General features: G+C 32.0%; 1 protein-coding gene across 3 annotated transcripts; it reads left to right on the top strand.

The window, feature by feature from the left end:
• Nucleotides 1–6,151: 6,151 nt before the first annotated feature.
• Nucleotides 6,152–9,939, top strand: LOC142627273 (uncharacterized). Of its 3 annotated transcripts, none has more exons than XM_075801095.1 (2): nt 6,152–6,233; nt 9,321–9,939. In XM_075801095.1, exon 2 carries the CDS (start codon nt 9,322–9,324, stop codon nt 9,664–9,666), a length of 345 nt encoding a protein of 114 aa, XP_075657210.1. In that variant the 5' UTR covers nt 6,152–6,233; nt 9,321; the 3' UTR covers nt 9,667–9,939. The 3 variants fall into 3 exon arrangements, with proteins under 3 accessions (XP_075657210.1, XP_075657213.1, XP_075657212.1); XM_075801098.1 differs by lacking the exon at nt 6,152–6,233 and adding an exon at nt 6,607–6,668; XM_075801097.1 differs by lacking the exon at nt 6,152–6,233 and adding an exon at nt 8,955–9,090.
• Nucleotides 9,940–16,771: the final 6,832 nt, after the last annotated feature.

Genomic DNA, 16,771 nt, shown 5'->3' with positions numbered 1-16,771 from the left:
ATTACGTATGTATGGGTCAGTTTTTTGGATACTTTCTGCCGCCAAATAGGGTACTCCAGCTTCTGATCAAAAAAAATAAAAAAGAGTACTCTCAGTCTCACAGCCACTTCTTTTTATCCAAATTCTTGGATATTCACAATAATTTTAATTTTTTATAAGAGTGAAGTTTTTTATATGAGTGAATTTGGGGTACTACAATTTTTCTCATGCATGTAAATTTTACACTTTGATTAATAAAAGGTGATTCAAAACTTTATTTATTACATGGTTAAAATGACATCGATCAAATTAATTTGTAAATATTTTTGTAATAGAATTGATAATTTGAGTGTTTTTTTTTCATAAAAAATATGTTCTTAATATGCTTGGTTTTCAATACTTGTTTATAAATTTCAGCATATAATGATGGTCTCTCTTAGTTAGGCATAAACTGTTTATAAGTTGAAATGGAAGCTGAGGTTTTTATATTATAACTCAAAAAAGGGTTGATTTTACTGTTTACAAGTTGAATTTGATGCTAAAGTAGTTATTGAATTCATCTAATTAAAGGGCAGATTTCAACTAACGACTTGATTTTTACTACTGTGGATGAATGTAGACTGTAGAGAGTCAATGATGACATTTGAGCATATTTTACGGTGAACACAATTGGGAAGACAAATTCATGTGCTAATACTTTTTTATTTTTGATAAGACATGTGATAATACTTTGACTAAATGGAAATGTACTCATTCCATTTCACTTCTTAGTCTTATTTTAGGTCTACCTTGTTTTATAATAAGGTGGACTATGGAGATAAATAATAGAATCATCAATTATTAATATATTTTACAGAGTCGTGCTTGACTCAATAAAAGACTGTACTATTGAATCAGGATTGAACCAACGATCGTTTACTTGATCTTGCTCAAAATTTTAGTCATTAGAAACCATATATACTACTTGAGCTTAGCTAGAAAATCTATTATCAAAGTGGACTTGGCTCATTTCTAACTCCTCATTATTCGTAGCTATACAGCAATATCATAAAGTAAAACATAATAATCTTTGCACTTTAATGCTAACTTTCCCTTGACAAATCCAATTGGTTTTGAAAAAAATCACGGTAGTGTTCTACTTCCCAATCTTGTCAACACGTGGTCTTTTGCTAATCATAGTTACATGGAATGTGAGACAAAGCTGTTTATCAAACCAACCCATCAAACTATGCTATGAGAACCTAAAGCACAAACCGTGCATTAGGTAAATGCATGTAATTAAACATAGTGTTTGTACCATTCGCCCAACTTTTGGGTGGTTTGGTATGAAATTTTAAGCAATAATTTTCAATTTTTAAATAATATTACACATATTTTTACATTTTTTTTAATGTTTCTCTAACACATAACACATAAAAAGAAAGAAAATGAGTTATTTTTAGAAATATTTTATTGAAAGAATAATAAAACAATAAAATGTTAATAACTTTTTATATTTCTCATAAAAATTGTGTAAAAAATTTTGGTTTATAATTTATTAACAATTATTCTAATTATATTAGTTAATATGACCCAAACATAAAGAATAAGTATCGTGTCACATAAAGTGGCCCAACTCACCACATATATAGCAAATTGTGGTTGACGAAAGAGTTGTGCCACGTGGCACTGGAAGGACTCAAACATAAAATGTTGATGACCTTCTTGACCAAAGATTGATGGCAGTGAAAGATTGGATGGTGGTCATGAAAAGCCAGAAATGTGTTTTTGGTTTTGGTATTTTGAAGATTAGATAGTGGTGGTAAATGGTGCAGAGAGAGAGACACAGTTTTGGGGGGCACTGCAGCACTGCACGTTGGGGTTGCGTGTTGGACACAGGCTTTTGATTAAAGAGAGTGAGAGACTGTGTGTGAGAGAGAAATATGGGGGATTGGAGGAGTTTGTGTTGGTTTTGAGGATAGCAGGGTGAGTCCCAAGGTTGATATGATTCCCTATCTTTTTATTAGTAGAACTTGGCCTTCCCTACTCTATTTTTATAGTATTTTTTTTTCCCTTTCATGATCCCCCATGGTTTATGGTGGATTTTTAAAATTCTGACCAAAGACCTTTCTGAATTCTGATGACCCACATCATAGACTTTGAGTGGTTTTAAATGTTAATAGTTGCAGCCCAGTCTTGGGTTTCTCCATGCAAATCTGGCTTAATTGTTGTTTTGTGCATTGTGCAATGGAATTTGGCTAATTCCATTATCTATATATTATTATAGCATTATCTAGATATTTACTACATTGGTATCTGTCTTCATGACCATTTTCACAGCTAGCTCTCTCTCTCTCTCTCTCATTTTTGGCTTTTGTTTTCATTAATCTTTTGGAAATTCATATTGTTGGTGAACCACAATCATGGGATTAAGATAGGACAGCATGATGCTTTTTTTTTTTTTTTTTCATTTTAAAAACATGAAATCATCCCCCTTTCACATAAGTTTGATAAGAAAAATAATAAGATGGACTAAATGGTTCATATTGAGACCCACTTCATAGTTCATACTTCATACCAGCTAAATTCATGATGTGAATTAGATTCCAGACTTTTAAAATAAACAAAATATTAATGATATTATTAATTTTATTATAAAAAAAACTTACAAACTAATGTGATAATAATTATAATGATTAACTCAACAATATTCATCCCATCAAAAAAAAAAAAAAAACTCCACAATAATCATATAATAAATATATTTATTAATTACTTTTTGTGTTTAAAAAGTGACATTGATTTACAAACTAATACATATTACTAACTGCTAAAATTATTTCCATAATCCTAAGCATTTAATCAAAGAAAATATGGCTTATGAAAGACCAAAACATAATTAAATTGCAGTGGCTCTTGACCAGAAAACTGTACTAAGGTCATATGGAGACAGTTTATAGAGTTATGTTCATTTTTTTTTACTAAGTATGAATCACTTGTCATTACTAGTATGTTCATTAAGGGCTTTTGTTCTATTGCTTGATGGCTAGATCTTGTTTCTAGTTGGTAGTTTCTGTGTTTGATGTTGATGGGTGTATTGTTGGTTCTCTTCTGTGTATGTCTATCGTCGGCGTCTTCTTGTTGTTGTTTTTTCAAAGTTATCTACCTTTCAGCAAAAATAATAATATAAAATCCAAAAACTACTAAATAATTTTTCTCAAATGGGATTTTTTTTTACGCTCTGTTTGTTTTAGTATTAATATTTTTTGAAACAATGGTTCATTTTTCAATGAGTACTTTTTAGAAAACTATATCATTTTTTAGTGTTTGGTAACGACCTTAAAAATGAGCTTGAAAATGTTTTCTGCTGTATGATATGCAAATTTTATTTTTATTTTTTTATATTTTTTGTGTAATTTAAAACATGTGTATTATGTAAACCAACTAATGTAATCAATATAAATAATAAAAAAACCAAGAATGAATTTGATTTTCATACTAAAATTTTGACAATAGATACAATCAAAATTAATTGTCAAATTTTCATAATTTCTACCACTCATCTTGCTCATGTATATGGATAGAAACGTCTACACACACACACACACATATATATATTAACCATTTGTTTATATACATAAATTGATAGGGGAATACATCTTTAATAAGTACAAATAACAATAACTTTTAATTGTCTATTTTTTTTGCTGGTACACTAATTGTCTACTATGGTCAACCATAAGTTTTTAATATTAATCAAAATTATGTATTCATATAATGTATCCATATAATAGATCATCACTACATAGTATCTGCATAATGTATCTATTAACGAAAAAGATTATCCTATGTAAAAGCAATTTAGAGCCATATAGGTACTGTGTTTAAACTTTTCGTCTTTTACTTCATTCATTCATTCTTTCTTCTTTTTTATTTTTATTTTTTTAGCACTTTTATGTGCAAAAAAAAACTTCTTCCTGGAATATATCAAATCAAAAATATCTTAGAGAAAAAATAAAATCAAGTTTGAAATTCAAAGTAAAAATTTGGGATTTTGATAGAGATGAATGAAATAATTATCGTTGCAAATATGTTATCTTTTGCAAGTTGGTAGAGAGGAATGAAATAATTATTGAGCAATGAGGGAAAAAAATCTACTCAGAGAACTGTGTTATAAAGGGGAAGAGAAATATAGAGAGAGTGAGGGAGAAAAATCTATGGAAGAGGAGAGACTAGAGTTAGTGACAGTGAGGGTGTGAGGAAAGAAAAAGAAAAGGAAAGAGAGAAAGAGTAAGAGAGCGTACTGTGAGAGCGAGATTGTTTTCCAAAAATTTTATTTGGAAAACAACCTATAAAAAAAAAAAACCTTTTTTTTATTAGAAATTTCTATTGATTAAAGATAGTTTTCCGTTGAACAATTTTTTTTTTGTGCTACCCAGTATTAAAAAATGTGGAAAACTATCTTTACAGAAAGTTTTCCAGCAAAACAAACAGAGCGTTAGATTTCATTTAAAAAAAAAAAATCTCAAATAGGCATTCGACCATGGCTTTTAAAAATTGGACCGGACTAGCCCATTGAATCAAGAATCGGGCCATAATCCAATATGATGAAAACTGTAAAACAATGTCAGTTCAACCAAAAAACACCAAAAACTAAACCCTTTTTTAGTTCTTTGACCAATTCAGTTTTTAAAACCATAGATTGAACACTACTTGTTGTAACAATTGCATATGAAATAATGGAAGGGGAGGAGATAGGTCATAGGGATTCCATTAACCGAACAAAAGGGAAAACAACAGTACACATTTTCATCAATGTTTCACTTGCATAAATAAATAAATAAATAAAAGAATTCGCTACATTCATTTTCTTAGAACAAAAGGGAAAACAACAGTACACATTTTCATCAATGTTTCACTTGCATAAATAAATAAATAAATAAAAGAATTCGCTACATTCATTTTCTTAGACGTACATAATATATATATATATATATATATATAGACAATTATTTAAACCCTAATCCCTCAAAACAAGAACAATAACATGCCAATGGCTTTTCATCCTAGTGGCACCTCCACCCTTGTCAATGAAAAATTATTAAAGTTCAATCCCTTCTGCTTCCACTTTAATCACATTTCCAGTGTCATTGTCAACCTAACATAATGCTTTCACCATTGATGTTCTCTCCAATCTTTTCACATTTTTTTGCTCCATCGGAAATTCCCTCGGCCCTTATATAGGGTGTGTTTGTTAGGAGGTGAAATAAGGTGGATAAAAAACTTTAAAGAGAAAATGGGAAGAAAAACCTTTCTAGAGTATGTTTGGTTGAGTGGAGAGGAAGGAAAATAAATGGTAAAACCCAGGTGTTTTCTCTCCGAGTCTACCAAAATGTTCTCTCTAAAATAGAAATCGAAAAAATTGAAGGGAGAAAATGAAATTGCTTAATGGACGAAAATGCTCATGTGCATTTGCATATGGGCAATTTGTCCAATTTTTTTTTTTTTCTTTTCCTGGACGTTTCCTTCTTTTTTCTTTTTTTTTTCTTCGTGGACGTTGCCTTCTTTTTTTTCTTTTCATTTCCTGGACGTTGTCTTCTTCTTATCTTCTTCTTCTTCTTTTTTTTTTGGATTTCTTGGGTTGTGGGTTTGTTAGTTGGTTTTTTTTTTTTTTTTTTTTTTTTTGGATTTCTTGGGTTGTGGGTGTGATAGTTGGTTTTTTTTTTTTTTTAACTAGACATGATTTTTTTTTGGAACATGATTTTTTTTTAATTAAATTGAGTGATTATTATTATTATTTTTGGTTGTTTGTCACTTTTTTGTTTTAATTGGCCATCATTTTTAATAAGTGTATATGAGTAAATTTATACAAACTCACTTTTTCTATCCTTCCACTTTTTTCACTCCCAACCAAACAAAAAGGAGAGAAATTAAAATATTTTCTATCTTCTCACTTTTTCATCCTCTCACAATTTTTTATCCTCCCACTTTTTCACCCATTCAACCAAACCAACCACTGCAGCCTAGTATTTTCCACCACAGAAAAATTTAAAAACCCACCAAAAAAAACATATAAACAACAATGCAGCCTCAATGCCCAAACTTCATATGGGCCTAGTCCAAACCCAATGGGCCGAGCTATTGGGTTACCAATGCTTTTTTTTTTTTTAGAAACCAAAATTTGGCATTTTCAGTGAGACTTCTCGATGTAGTTCTTTTGTCTGTGTGCTCGCTAGAGTCTGAACAAGTGCAGAAAAAAAAAAAGAACCCATCAGGTACTCCCTCTCTGCATTTTCTATTCCTCTCTGTTATTTTCAAAGTTTCTCCATAAAAATGTTACCTTTGCTGTTATGTTCTCTATTGATTTGGTTCCTGGAAATCACAGTTATCTGAATACTTTAGAGTAGTTTCCATTGTTAAAGGGTTTATGGGGTTTTAGGAATTAAAGAACTTGAAATGTCAATGCTCTGAATATGCATCCGGTTTCATTATATTTTTTCCTTTGTTTTTTCGGGGACCAAACAGAGGTCTAAGTTTAAATGAAAAGAAAGGTTTTTGCTGTACTATGGGTCGGGTTATGAAGAACCCATGTCCTGAAATGTGTTAGATTTGCATGTTTTGTTTTTTATTTTTTTATTTTTATGGTTTAGAAGTTGCAGGCTCATTGTTTGATTGAAGTTCCGAATGAATAGCCAAATGTAAACGAAAAGGTAAGAGCTTAGTTTATTATTGTTCGTCTGTGCTTGCTCCTTGGTTTGATACATGCCAATCAGCATGTTGTAAGTAGTGGATCATGTGGGTCTGAGACTCTAAGGAAACAATGGTTTTCGTTCATTCATTTTTTTTCTTAGTAAATTATTGCCCTGTATTTTCTGGAACTGTTTTCTCCAACTGATTGCATAATTTTTTCAGGTGCTTGTTCTTGTGGCAGCTCTAAAGAATGATTAAAAGTTAAAAATATTGAGAATTATATTGCTTGTATATTGAATCTTAGCCATCATCACTATGAACTACAACAAGGACGTAGTTCCAAAATTTGGGGTTGGCTATGAATTCTTATTAGAGTAATTGGGTCAAGCACGTGTATTCTTCTCCACTATTCTATCTGTTTGGAATGTTTACACGTGGGTCATGTGGTTAGCTAAGTAGTAAAGTCCCACATTGAATACTAACTCATGACAAGAACCAATGGTTAATATATCATAATTGGTACCAAACCCATTGGCTTAAGCATTTGGGTCAAGTGGTACCCTATATGTTATGTTAAACCCTCAATTGGATTCTCCCCAAGGTGTTATCTCCACCAACACTATCTTATCCAACATTATACTTCATTCACCTCTATAATTGAATCTCAATCAACAAAGAAATTTTTTTTTTGAATTGAAAGTATTCAAAAAATAATAATGATGTCCGCTCTTCAACTTTCAAATGATAAATAATAAACATAGAAATCAAGATGAAAGAGTTCTTGTTAGCTTAACCTCAACTTGTACTTTCTGTGATATATTTCATTTGAATTATGTCTGTTGTTGTTTTGGACCTTTTGGTTGTGAGATTATATAGGAAAAAGAATTTAAATATTTTAAGATGGAAGCAGCATAAAGCATAGGATTCAAAAGTAATATTCTTTTCAGTTTCTTAGTAATTAAACAAGAGAATTCTGGCAATTTGTCTTTTTTGTGTGGGGTGATGATAAGATCTTATTAATCAAAAGATAACTGCTTTTGGCCAATTGACTGTCTTATAGAACTTTTGTGATATTGTCAAAACGTAATGATAATGAGCAAGGAAAAAATTAGAGATTTGTGTTAGTACGAGGCTTAATTCAAGTTTGGTTGCTAAACAAATTATGGTTTGGTGGAAATGAAAAGATAATGCTTTTGTATTATCTGATACTTTCAGATTTTTTTTTAATAAAAAAATAATAAATTTAAGGGTAAAAGATAGTTATTTGCACTGTGTTGCTTTGATTATAGAGATACAAAGATCTTTGACTAAATTTCATTGTTTGATATGTTGTATTTTTTAATACGTTGGTGAAATTGGCAAGAAAGTTGTTCATTTGTCTTGTGCATGAACACTAAGCATTTCCAATTGATTGCTACAAGAGATATGCAGTAACACAAAAGAAAATGAATTGAAGAAATGACTTATGTAGTTTGTTTGGTGAGTTGGATTTGCCTATAAGGTTGTTGGGCAGACCACAATTTGGCTCCTTATGACTACTCTAAAAGTAGGTCTGCAGATTGCGATATTGAATACCATAAAAGACTTGAATGTGTTTTCCCCATCATTATTGGTTTTGAGGTGGAGTGGCATAGTTTTTGGTCTAACAAATGGTATGAGAACCAAAGTTCGGGGTTTGAGTTGCGGAAGCGTCATCATGAGGGGGAAATGTTGGGGGAACCACAATTCAACTCTCTATGACCACTCTAAAAATTGACTCTAAGTGTGCGATGTTGAATGTCATAAAAGACTTGAGTGTATCTTTCTTATCACCAATTGGTTTTGAGGTAGAGTGGCACTGCCCACGGTCCGACAAAGGTGAAGTAAACTTTTAGAATATACTGACATGGAAGCTCTTACCTAGATAACAATTTAGGGCACTTCTTTTTCTTTTAGTCTTCTTGTTGTTATTATCCTCCCATTAGACCAGAGTGTAAGGTCAGGGGCTGAAGGCATGACCTAGATAACAATTTCGGGCACTTGTTTTTCTTCTAGTCTTCTTCTTGTCATTATCCTCCCATAAGACAGGGCAGAGTGTAAGGTCAGGGGCTGAATGCATGTCTAATTTATCAACAACAAAAAAAATTAAAAAAAAATCTCCATGCCTTAAACCAAAAAGATTCCTTTCATCTCTCTTGTGGTGGATATGAAAGCTTCCATACCTGATGTTCTGTATACCTGATGTTCTGTTCTAAAGAAAGAGAGAGAGACTGTCTATCAGTGTTTTAGTCCAAATTGAAGAAACGATTCATAAAATATAAGCATGTGGTCCTTAGGTCTGATACCATGTATTACTCAATGGTAGAACTTTTCAAACACAATATTTGTATTTATCCTTTACTTTCAGTTGCCTGAAGTCCAGTGTCTACTGATCCTATGAACCACTTTCCATTAAAAATTCAGGTATTTCCCCTTTCATTTAGGGAACAATAGCCTAATTTTATAAAGCAGCTGTCTCTCTTTGGCTTTCAAATAATTTTTCAACCAAAGTAGCTGGTGGTAATATGTTCCAGCACAAGTAAAAATCATTTAAGATATTTTAACCATATAATGTTCTTGAGTATGCTATTTGAGATAATTAAAAGTTCATAGTTCTATATTATGATTCAACTTCTAATTTATATGTGAAACAGAATGGTTATTCCTCCACCAGTTAGGCCTCCAAGAATTATGCAGTATCTGAAGCCTTATGTCCTGAAGATGCACTTTACAAACAAGTATTTGAGTGCCCAGGTTGTACACATACCAACTGCCACTGTTGCCTCTGCTGCAAGTTCACAGGAGAAGGCCTTAAGGTCCTGCATGGAATCTACTCGGGATGTGGTTGCTGCTGCAAAGATTGGAAAACTATTGGGGGAGCGCCTGCTGTTCAAAGACATCCCAGCTGTTGCTGTTCATTTGAAGAGGGAACAAAAATATCATGGTAAGGTCAAAGCTGTTATTGATTCTTTGAGGGAAGCTGGTATCAAACTGCTTTAAATTTTCATATGCTTTATACAGTGAAATGTATTGCTAAATTTACTTTTAAGTTTGTAGTTTCTAGCAATTCTAAGAAGATTACTGGGGGGATATCATTGGGAAGAAAGGTTGATGGAGTTTGTGTTCCATGCTGTTCAATGTAATCATGATGAAAAGGTTTCCTGGGAATTCAGATTTTTACTGTAATTGTATCATTTTCCCCGTTTCTTGTTGCATGTTAATTTGTAGACCAAGTAAATGCAACATATTCTCATGGAACTTAAACAACTTAAACATATATGCTTTCCATATAAAATGATGACAGGATCTGAATGTGATTTGCAGATGTGAGTTTGTAATTTTGCTTAATATGACCTGTTTTGGCCAGCCAGGACTTAGACTATTGACCATAGCATACTGTACCCTCATTACATTACCTTTGTTATCCATTGTGGTGGCTGTGTCATGGTGGCTGTGGTATTGGCAGTGATGTGATGGTTTGTGAGCATGCTAGCACTAGCATTGTGGCTAATACCTAATGGTGGGTCATGGTTCTGGGGCTATCTGTCTTTTACTCTCTTTTTGTGTGTGAAGATATGTGGGTTTTATCTTTTGGACGAAATTTTTCTTCAAACTATATTGAAAATCTCTTTCAACTCATTACACAACAATTCATAAGATCAATCACATGTTTAAATAACATGATTTATTAAATCATTTAAATAAGGACTCGTTTGGTTGAGTAGTTTAATAATATGTTTTTAGTTTTTAAACAACATTACACGCATTTTCATACACTTTTCCACTCGCATGTATTTCAAAAAAAATAAACAATATTACTAGAACAACGTTATCAAATGGCCCCTAAGTTACTAAAGTATATGTGGATACTCGTTTGAGTTGTCATGTAGTGAGAGAGAGAACATATAAATGCACATACACATAGGCAAATCTTTCCTTCTTTTTTGTTTCTTGGCTCTTCTTTTATTTCTCTTTGGTAGTTGAACAATGGGTTTCAGGCTCAAGCTCATTGTTCAAAGTTTAAAGAAGATTCAGTACCTACATCTTTACCTTTTTGCAATTTCAAAACAGTGAAAAGGTGAAGGGTATGATCAACTTTGTACATATAGATGACTAGTTACATTCTAAGTGACATAGAAAAGGACAAAAGCAAACTTGTCTCCAACCAAAATGGCCGTGGATAATGACACTTCAATGCTTGTATTATAAATAAGTTTTGCTTCTAGTTCTAGTGTGAATCATGGCGTTTGCTTTATTTTTAAATTTTTAAAGGGAGTAGTAGTGTTTAGTAAGGCATATTATGTTAGGTAGATTCATACATCAAAAGCAGGAATCTTGACCCTATGATTTAGGAATGAGACAGAGAGAGGAGGGCCACAATATGATAATCTAGTTACAATAATGTTGCAAGAAAAAGTAACAAATTTCACATCAACAACTTCTTTTTCTTATTTTCTAAACTCACTGCAATCTTTTCATTGGCGAGTTACCTCACGCACAAACATGATGAGTAAGTGGTTCTTTTGTCTCTTTGATGTGGATAAGAGCCAATTTTCCTGAAAATTACTTCATTTGTGGTAGTGTCCCATACGTTTTATTAGATTCTAATCTCTTCTAAAATTTGCTTAAGACTCTACTATAATTACCAAAAAAGATGGATTCTACTATTTATAGCAAGTGACCGTTTGGATCACGTCCACGTTTTAGCGTTTTACGTTTCAGACTTTTTTTTTTTTGGACCAGTGCCTGATGCACTATTCATGGGACATGAATAGTGCATCAAGGCAATATGAACAGTGTTTTTTAGTGTCAACAGTAACCGGAAATTATTTTTTTATTATTTTCAGTTTTTAGCAAAATAAGTGGTATCTAAACGCACCCTAACAATTAATCTATGTTTTGCTTTCCTCAAGCAAAATATCTAGCATTAGAATATTTATACGCTAAAAAGGGTTTCTTTATATATATTGTAAATTGCAACTATCCACAAAAAATTATAAGTAATTGCAACATGTTTTTTAAATTTCAAAATTTACGATTTACATCTTAATTTAAGAATAATTTATGATATCTATCCATCATCCAAATTAGAGTCCAAATTAGTGATGCACATTATAAACGTTATTTTAATTTAGGGCAGAGATCGCAAATACTCTCATAGTTGAATTGGTATATTTCTAGTGTTATCATAGTTCAGGCTCCCTAGGGTAGATAGTTGCCCACAAAATTGTTATTTTTTTATTCCAATTTGATTGTTAGGTTGGACATTGCTAGTTAACATTTGATGAAAGTGTTCTTTATAAAATTTTGAAGTGTGAGGCTTATATTTCAAATACCCTATAGTTTAGGATGGGTGGTTGTAATTAACCCTTTTTTTTACCAATTTATTGTGCAAATACTTTAAGAATCTTAATCCCTTGTGTTTTATATAGGAAAAGAAGATAAAGATGACATAAATAGAGAAGAAAGGATAACAGAAAAAGTAGAAAGTTGCAGCCAACTTTAATAAGGTGCCTAACTTTGTAAAAATATTTGATGGTTGGATTATCTGTGGGGACCTAAAGCATAAGTTAAGATGCATTTAATATTTCATTCATTGATATTTTTATATATTTATTTTCAGAAATTTGAAGTGAGAGAGTTATTCCAATATATATTACTACTAAATTAGACTTCTCTAGAGTTGTTAAGGCAACTCCATCATATAGTTCTTAAAAGCTACCAGTATATTTTGAAGTGATTGGATTAAATTTTCTCATGTCATAAACTTTTTTTTTTTATAGAATTATTTATCTCCATTTTGGTATTTATTTAGGTTATTAATAATGCATCAAAATCCAATCCACTCATTTTAAAATGAATCAATGGGATTTTAAGATCTATGACTATGCTAGAGTTACTCTAGAAAGTCTTTAGGACTTTTTATCATTAGACTAAGATACCAATCTGTTTTTGTTGTAGGTAGAAATTGAACCCAAAATCTCTTATTCAACCATCCGAAACTTTATCAGTTGAGCTAACTAGAACCTACAAGTCTTTTGTACTTAAATCATATTTGTCATTGTCAGAAAAGAAGATAAATTTTACTAAATTAGACTTCTTTAGATTTGTTAAGGTAACTCCAACATAAAGTTCTTAAATGCTATTAGTTTATTTTTAAGTGATCTCATTAGATTTTATCACATCATAAACATTTTTAAAAAGAATTAATTATCAACATTTTGGTGTTTATTTAAATTATTAATTAATATATCAAAATTCAATCCACTCGTTGTAAAATGAATGAACAGGATTTTAAGAAATTTATGCTAAAGTCGCTCTAAAAAGTCTAGATAATTTAAAGAGAATTGTCACATCTATAATATTTTTATGACAAATCATAGGTGATAAGTTCTTACTGTCTCTAATTTATACTTACTACTAAAATTACTTATTTATCCACTAGTAAATGTCAATAACAACTTGTTACATAAAATTTGTTATGAAAGTATTATAGTACATAACATTTCTAGGATTTTTAATTATATTCTGTCATTGTCAAAAAAGGAGATAAAGATAACAAAATAGTGAATATAAGTTGATAACTAAAAAGTAGCATCTAGCTGCTCGACTTAATAACATTAACCACCCCACTTTTAGATATATTTTAAGGTTGGATTATTGCGTGTGAGTTTAAGGTTTATAAAAAAAAAAAGGTTGGATTATTTGTAGAAGGTAGCAGAGTTTTAGTATCCGTTTGGTAAAGATTATTTTTGCCAACTGATTTTACTATTCAGTTTATTTTTGCTACTATTCATGGATTCTATCGCATTTTTTAGTATTATTCATGAGTCCCATCGCACAAAATTTTACCTTTATTTACAGTACTTTCAGTAAAAAAAATTTCAATTTCAACAAAGTAAGCGAATCCCAAACAGATCCTTAATGACACAAAAAACAAAAATACCTAAATTCAATCACCTACTTGTTTGTGCCTTGTCATATTTTGAAGGAGAGTTTTTTCCAATATATATATATATATATATTTGAATCCTGACTGGGAGATGCCAATAGGTGAAGTGAGTATTTTTATATAGTTATTTATTTTAGTGAGTATTGGTTATTCATTTATTTATTTATTTTTGAGAAGAGAGTACTGGTTATTTTAATATGTAATCTACTATTATTATCCTTTTATATATATATATAAAACCGAAACTTCTGAAACTGTTACAATTTTTCATGCTAGTATAATACTTAAATAAAATTATTTTTTTTACCGAAACCTCTGAAACTCTCACAATTTTCCACGTTAATACAATACTTAAATAAAATTATCATTTCATTTAAATAAAATTATTTTTGTTTAGTCCAAACTTAACAAAAAGTGAAACTCTATCTCTCAAACAAGTCCAACTTAAACTCAAACTCATCATTTTTTTTAAACAAAATTATTTTTGTTTAATCCAAACTTAATAAGGAGTAAAATTCTCTCTCTCTAACAAGTCCAATTTAAACTCAAACTCAAACGTTATTATTATTATTATTATTATTATTATTATTATTATTATTATTATTATTATTATTATTATTATTATTGTGTAGGTAAAAATGGTCAAAACACGCATTTGGGCCTTGGGTTTGATTTGGCGGTGTGAGCCAGTCCGAGCAGAGCCTTTGTGGCCCACAAGTCAGTTCTTGCTAGAAAGATTGATGAGGTTGTCTGAGGAGAGACATCTCTTCGGCTAAGTCAAGTGAAGATCGTGTGATACGTCATAATGTTTGGGGAGAGAATTCTGGAAAACTTGTTGGGTAAATATGTGTTCCACACAGTTAGAGAGAGGGGGAACGTATGAGAAATATCAAGGGAAAATGCTGCTACCATCGCATTAAAGACTCTGCACCTACCTCTCTGGCTGTATTAATGGGGAAATGACCTCTGAACAGTAATGTTCAGCCTTCCAGCTATTGTTTGAAGATTTCAAGAAGGTGGTGGATGTGACAAGTATCTAATTGGGTGATCTGTGCTACACGTGGAAGATGAAAAGGAGAGAAAAAGGGATATAAGAAATGAAAGACGATGAGAAAAAGGGGGGGAATCGGAGAAAAAGGAGAGGAAGGGATAGAGAGAGCATTGTACATATTATCTTCAGTCTTAATATTTTATTTAAAGAAGGAAAGGCAATATAAGTGATCCTCGGCTTATGTTCGATGAGAGTTTCCATTATTTTCATCCATTGATTGCGTAGGTAGTGGCGATCTAGCCCACCTATCTGTTGTCCAATATTCGTAAAGTCTAGGTTTCAAGCCCACGCTCTACAAATTTCATTGTATAAGGCTTTTTGAGCCAGAGCCCATCACTCATTTGGGTCCGGGTTCAAATTGTGCTCTTACAATTATTATTATTATTATTATTATTATTATTATTATTATCTGACAAATTTTTTATAAGCTATTGCATGTTCAAGCAATAACTTCTTCATCAAATTGTAATACAAATTGAATTCACACAAGAGAAAATCATGCAATGGTGTAGTTTCTTAATGATTAATTTAAAATTTTATAAAATTATTTTAGTCTATTTCACAAATAGGTTCTCATGCATAGCACAGGTTAGCGATTAGTTTATATTTATACATACACACATAATAACTTAATAATGACATTATTATTGTGGGTTCTAGTTAGTTTAATTGGTAAAGTTTCTGATGGTTGAAGGAATCTAGGGTTCAATCTCTGCCTATACCAAAAACTGATTGGTATTTTGGTCTGATGACAAATAACGCTCATCAGGAGCGAACGCCATAGGTTGAAACTCTTTCAATTTTTTTTTTTTTTATAAAAATAACATTATTATTGGGAGCAAAAAAAAGTCCTCTTGTTTTTGGTTAAAAGGGTGGCCTGCACGAGATAGTATTACTCCTTTTGTTTTTCGTTTTTTTTTTTAAACTATTCTTACGAAAACTTACCATAACTCTTGTGTGTGTCTATATATATATATATATGGCAAATTTGGTAATACTAGATATTTCATCAACACTGAGTTTGTAACCTTGTGGAGCATTAAAGTGATGAATGTACATATATTTTAATTGTGGAGCATTAATGTGATCGAATGTATATATATTTTTTAATTTAGGCGTAAATGCACTTTTAGTTCCTACATTTTGACGTTTTTCTATTTTAGTCCCTATATTTTATTTTTACCACTTTTAGTCCCTAAACCAATTATCGCGTGTTATTTTCGTCATTTCCGTCAGTCAATCGACGAAAATTGCTGCGGTGGCTGCCAAAGGAATTAAAAAATTATAAAAAATGCCACATCAGCATCTTTAAAAAAAATTGTCAATTTTAATTAAATAAAAAATAGAAATAAAACAAAAAATCACTAAAATTAAGATAAAAAAGTATTTTTACTCTCTAGTGTTTTCTCTTCCATCTCACCTGTGTCTCACTTTCTCTCAAATTTTCTCATTCTCTTCTCTCTCTCTCTCTCTCTCTCTCTCTCTCTCTCTCGCTCTCTCTCTCTCTCTCGCTCTCTCTCATTTGTGGTAACTGGTGGTGCAGTGGCTCGTGGTGGGTTGAGATCGGGTTAGGGTGGGTTGAGATTAGGGTGGGGTGGATGGGTTGAGATCGGGGTGGGGTGGGTTGAGGTTGGTCTGGGGTTGGTGGGTTGAGATTAGGGTTGGATGGGTTGAGATCGGGGTGGGGTGGGTTGAGGTTGGTCTAGGGTGGGTAGGTTGAGACAGACTGGGGTGGCTTGAGTCGGGGTGGTTGGGGTTGAGTTCGGGGTGGCTAGGGTTGAGGTGGGTGGGTTGTGAGCAGGCTAAGGTCGTTGGGGTTGTGGGTAGCTGTGGGTAGGCGTTTGTGAGGTCAGACTCCTCTGACCTCTCTTCTCTTTTACTTTTTTTCTTTTTTCTCATCTCTTTCCCTCACGCTCTCTTCTCTCTTCCTCGGTGAAGCTTCTCTCTTCTAAAGATCGGCTTTGGGTGGGTGGGCTTCAGATCGGTGTGGGGTCGTTGGGGTTGTGGTTGGTTGTGGGTAGTCATGGGTTCGTGAGGGCGGGGGTAGCCATAGGTGGGTGGTTTTGCACACTATGGAGTCGTGGGTAGCCATGGGTGGGTGG

The sequence above is a fragment of the Castanea sativa genome, chromosome 3 (genome assembly GCF_040712315.1).
Source record: "Castanea sativa cultivar Marrone di Chiusa Pesio chromosome 3, ASM4071231v1".
NCBI lineage: Eukaryota > Viridiplantae > Streptophyta > Magnoliopsida > Fagales > Fagaceae > Castanea > Castanea sativa.
This window is presented reverse-complemented; position numbering and strand designations above follow the sequence as displayed.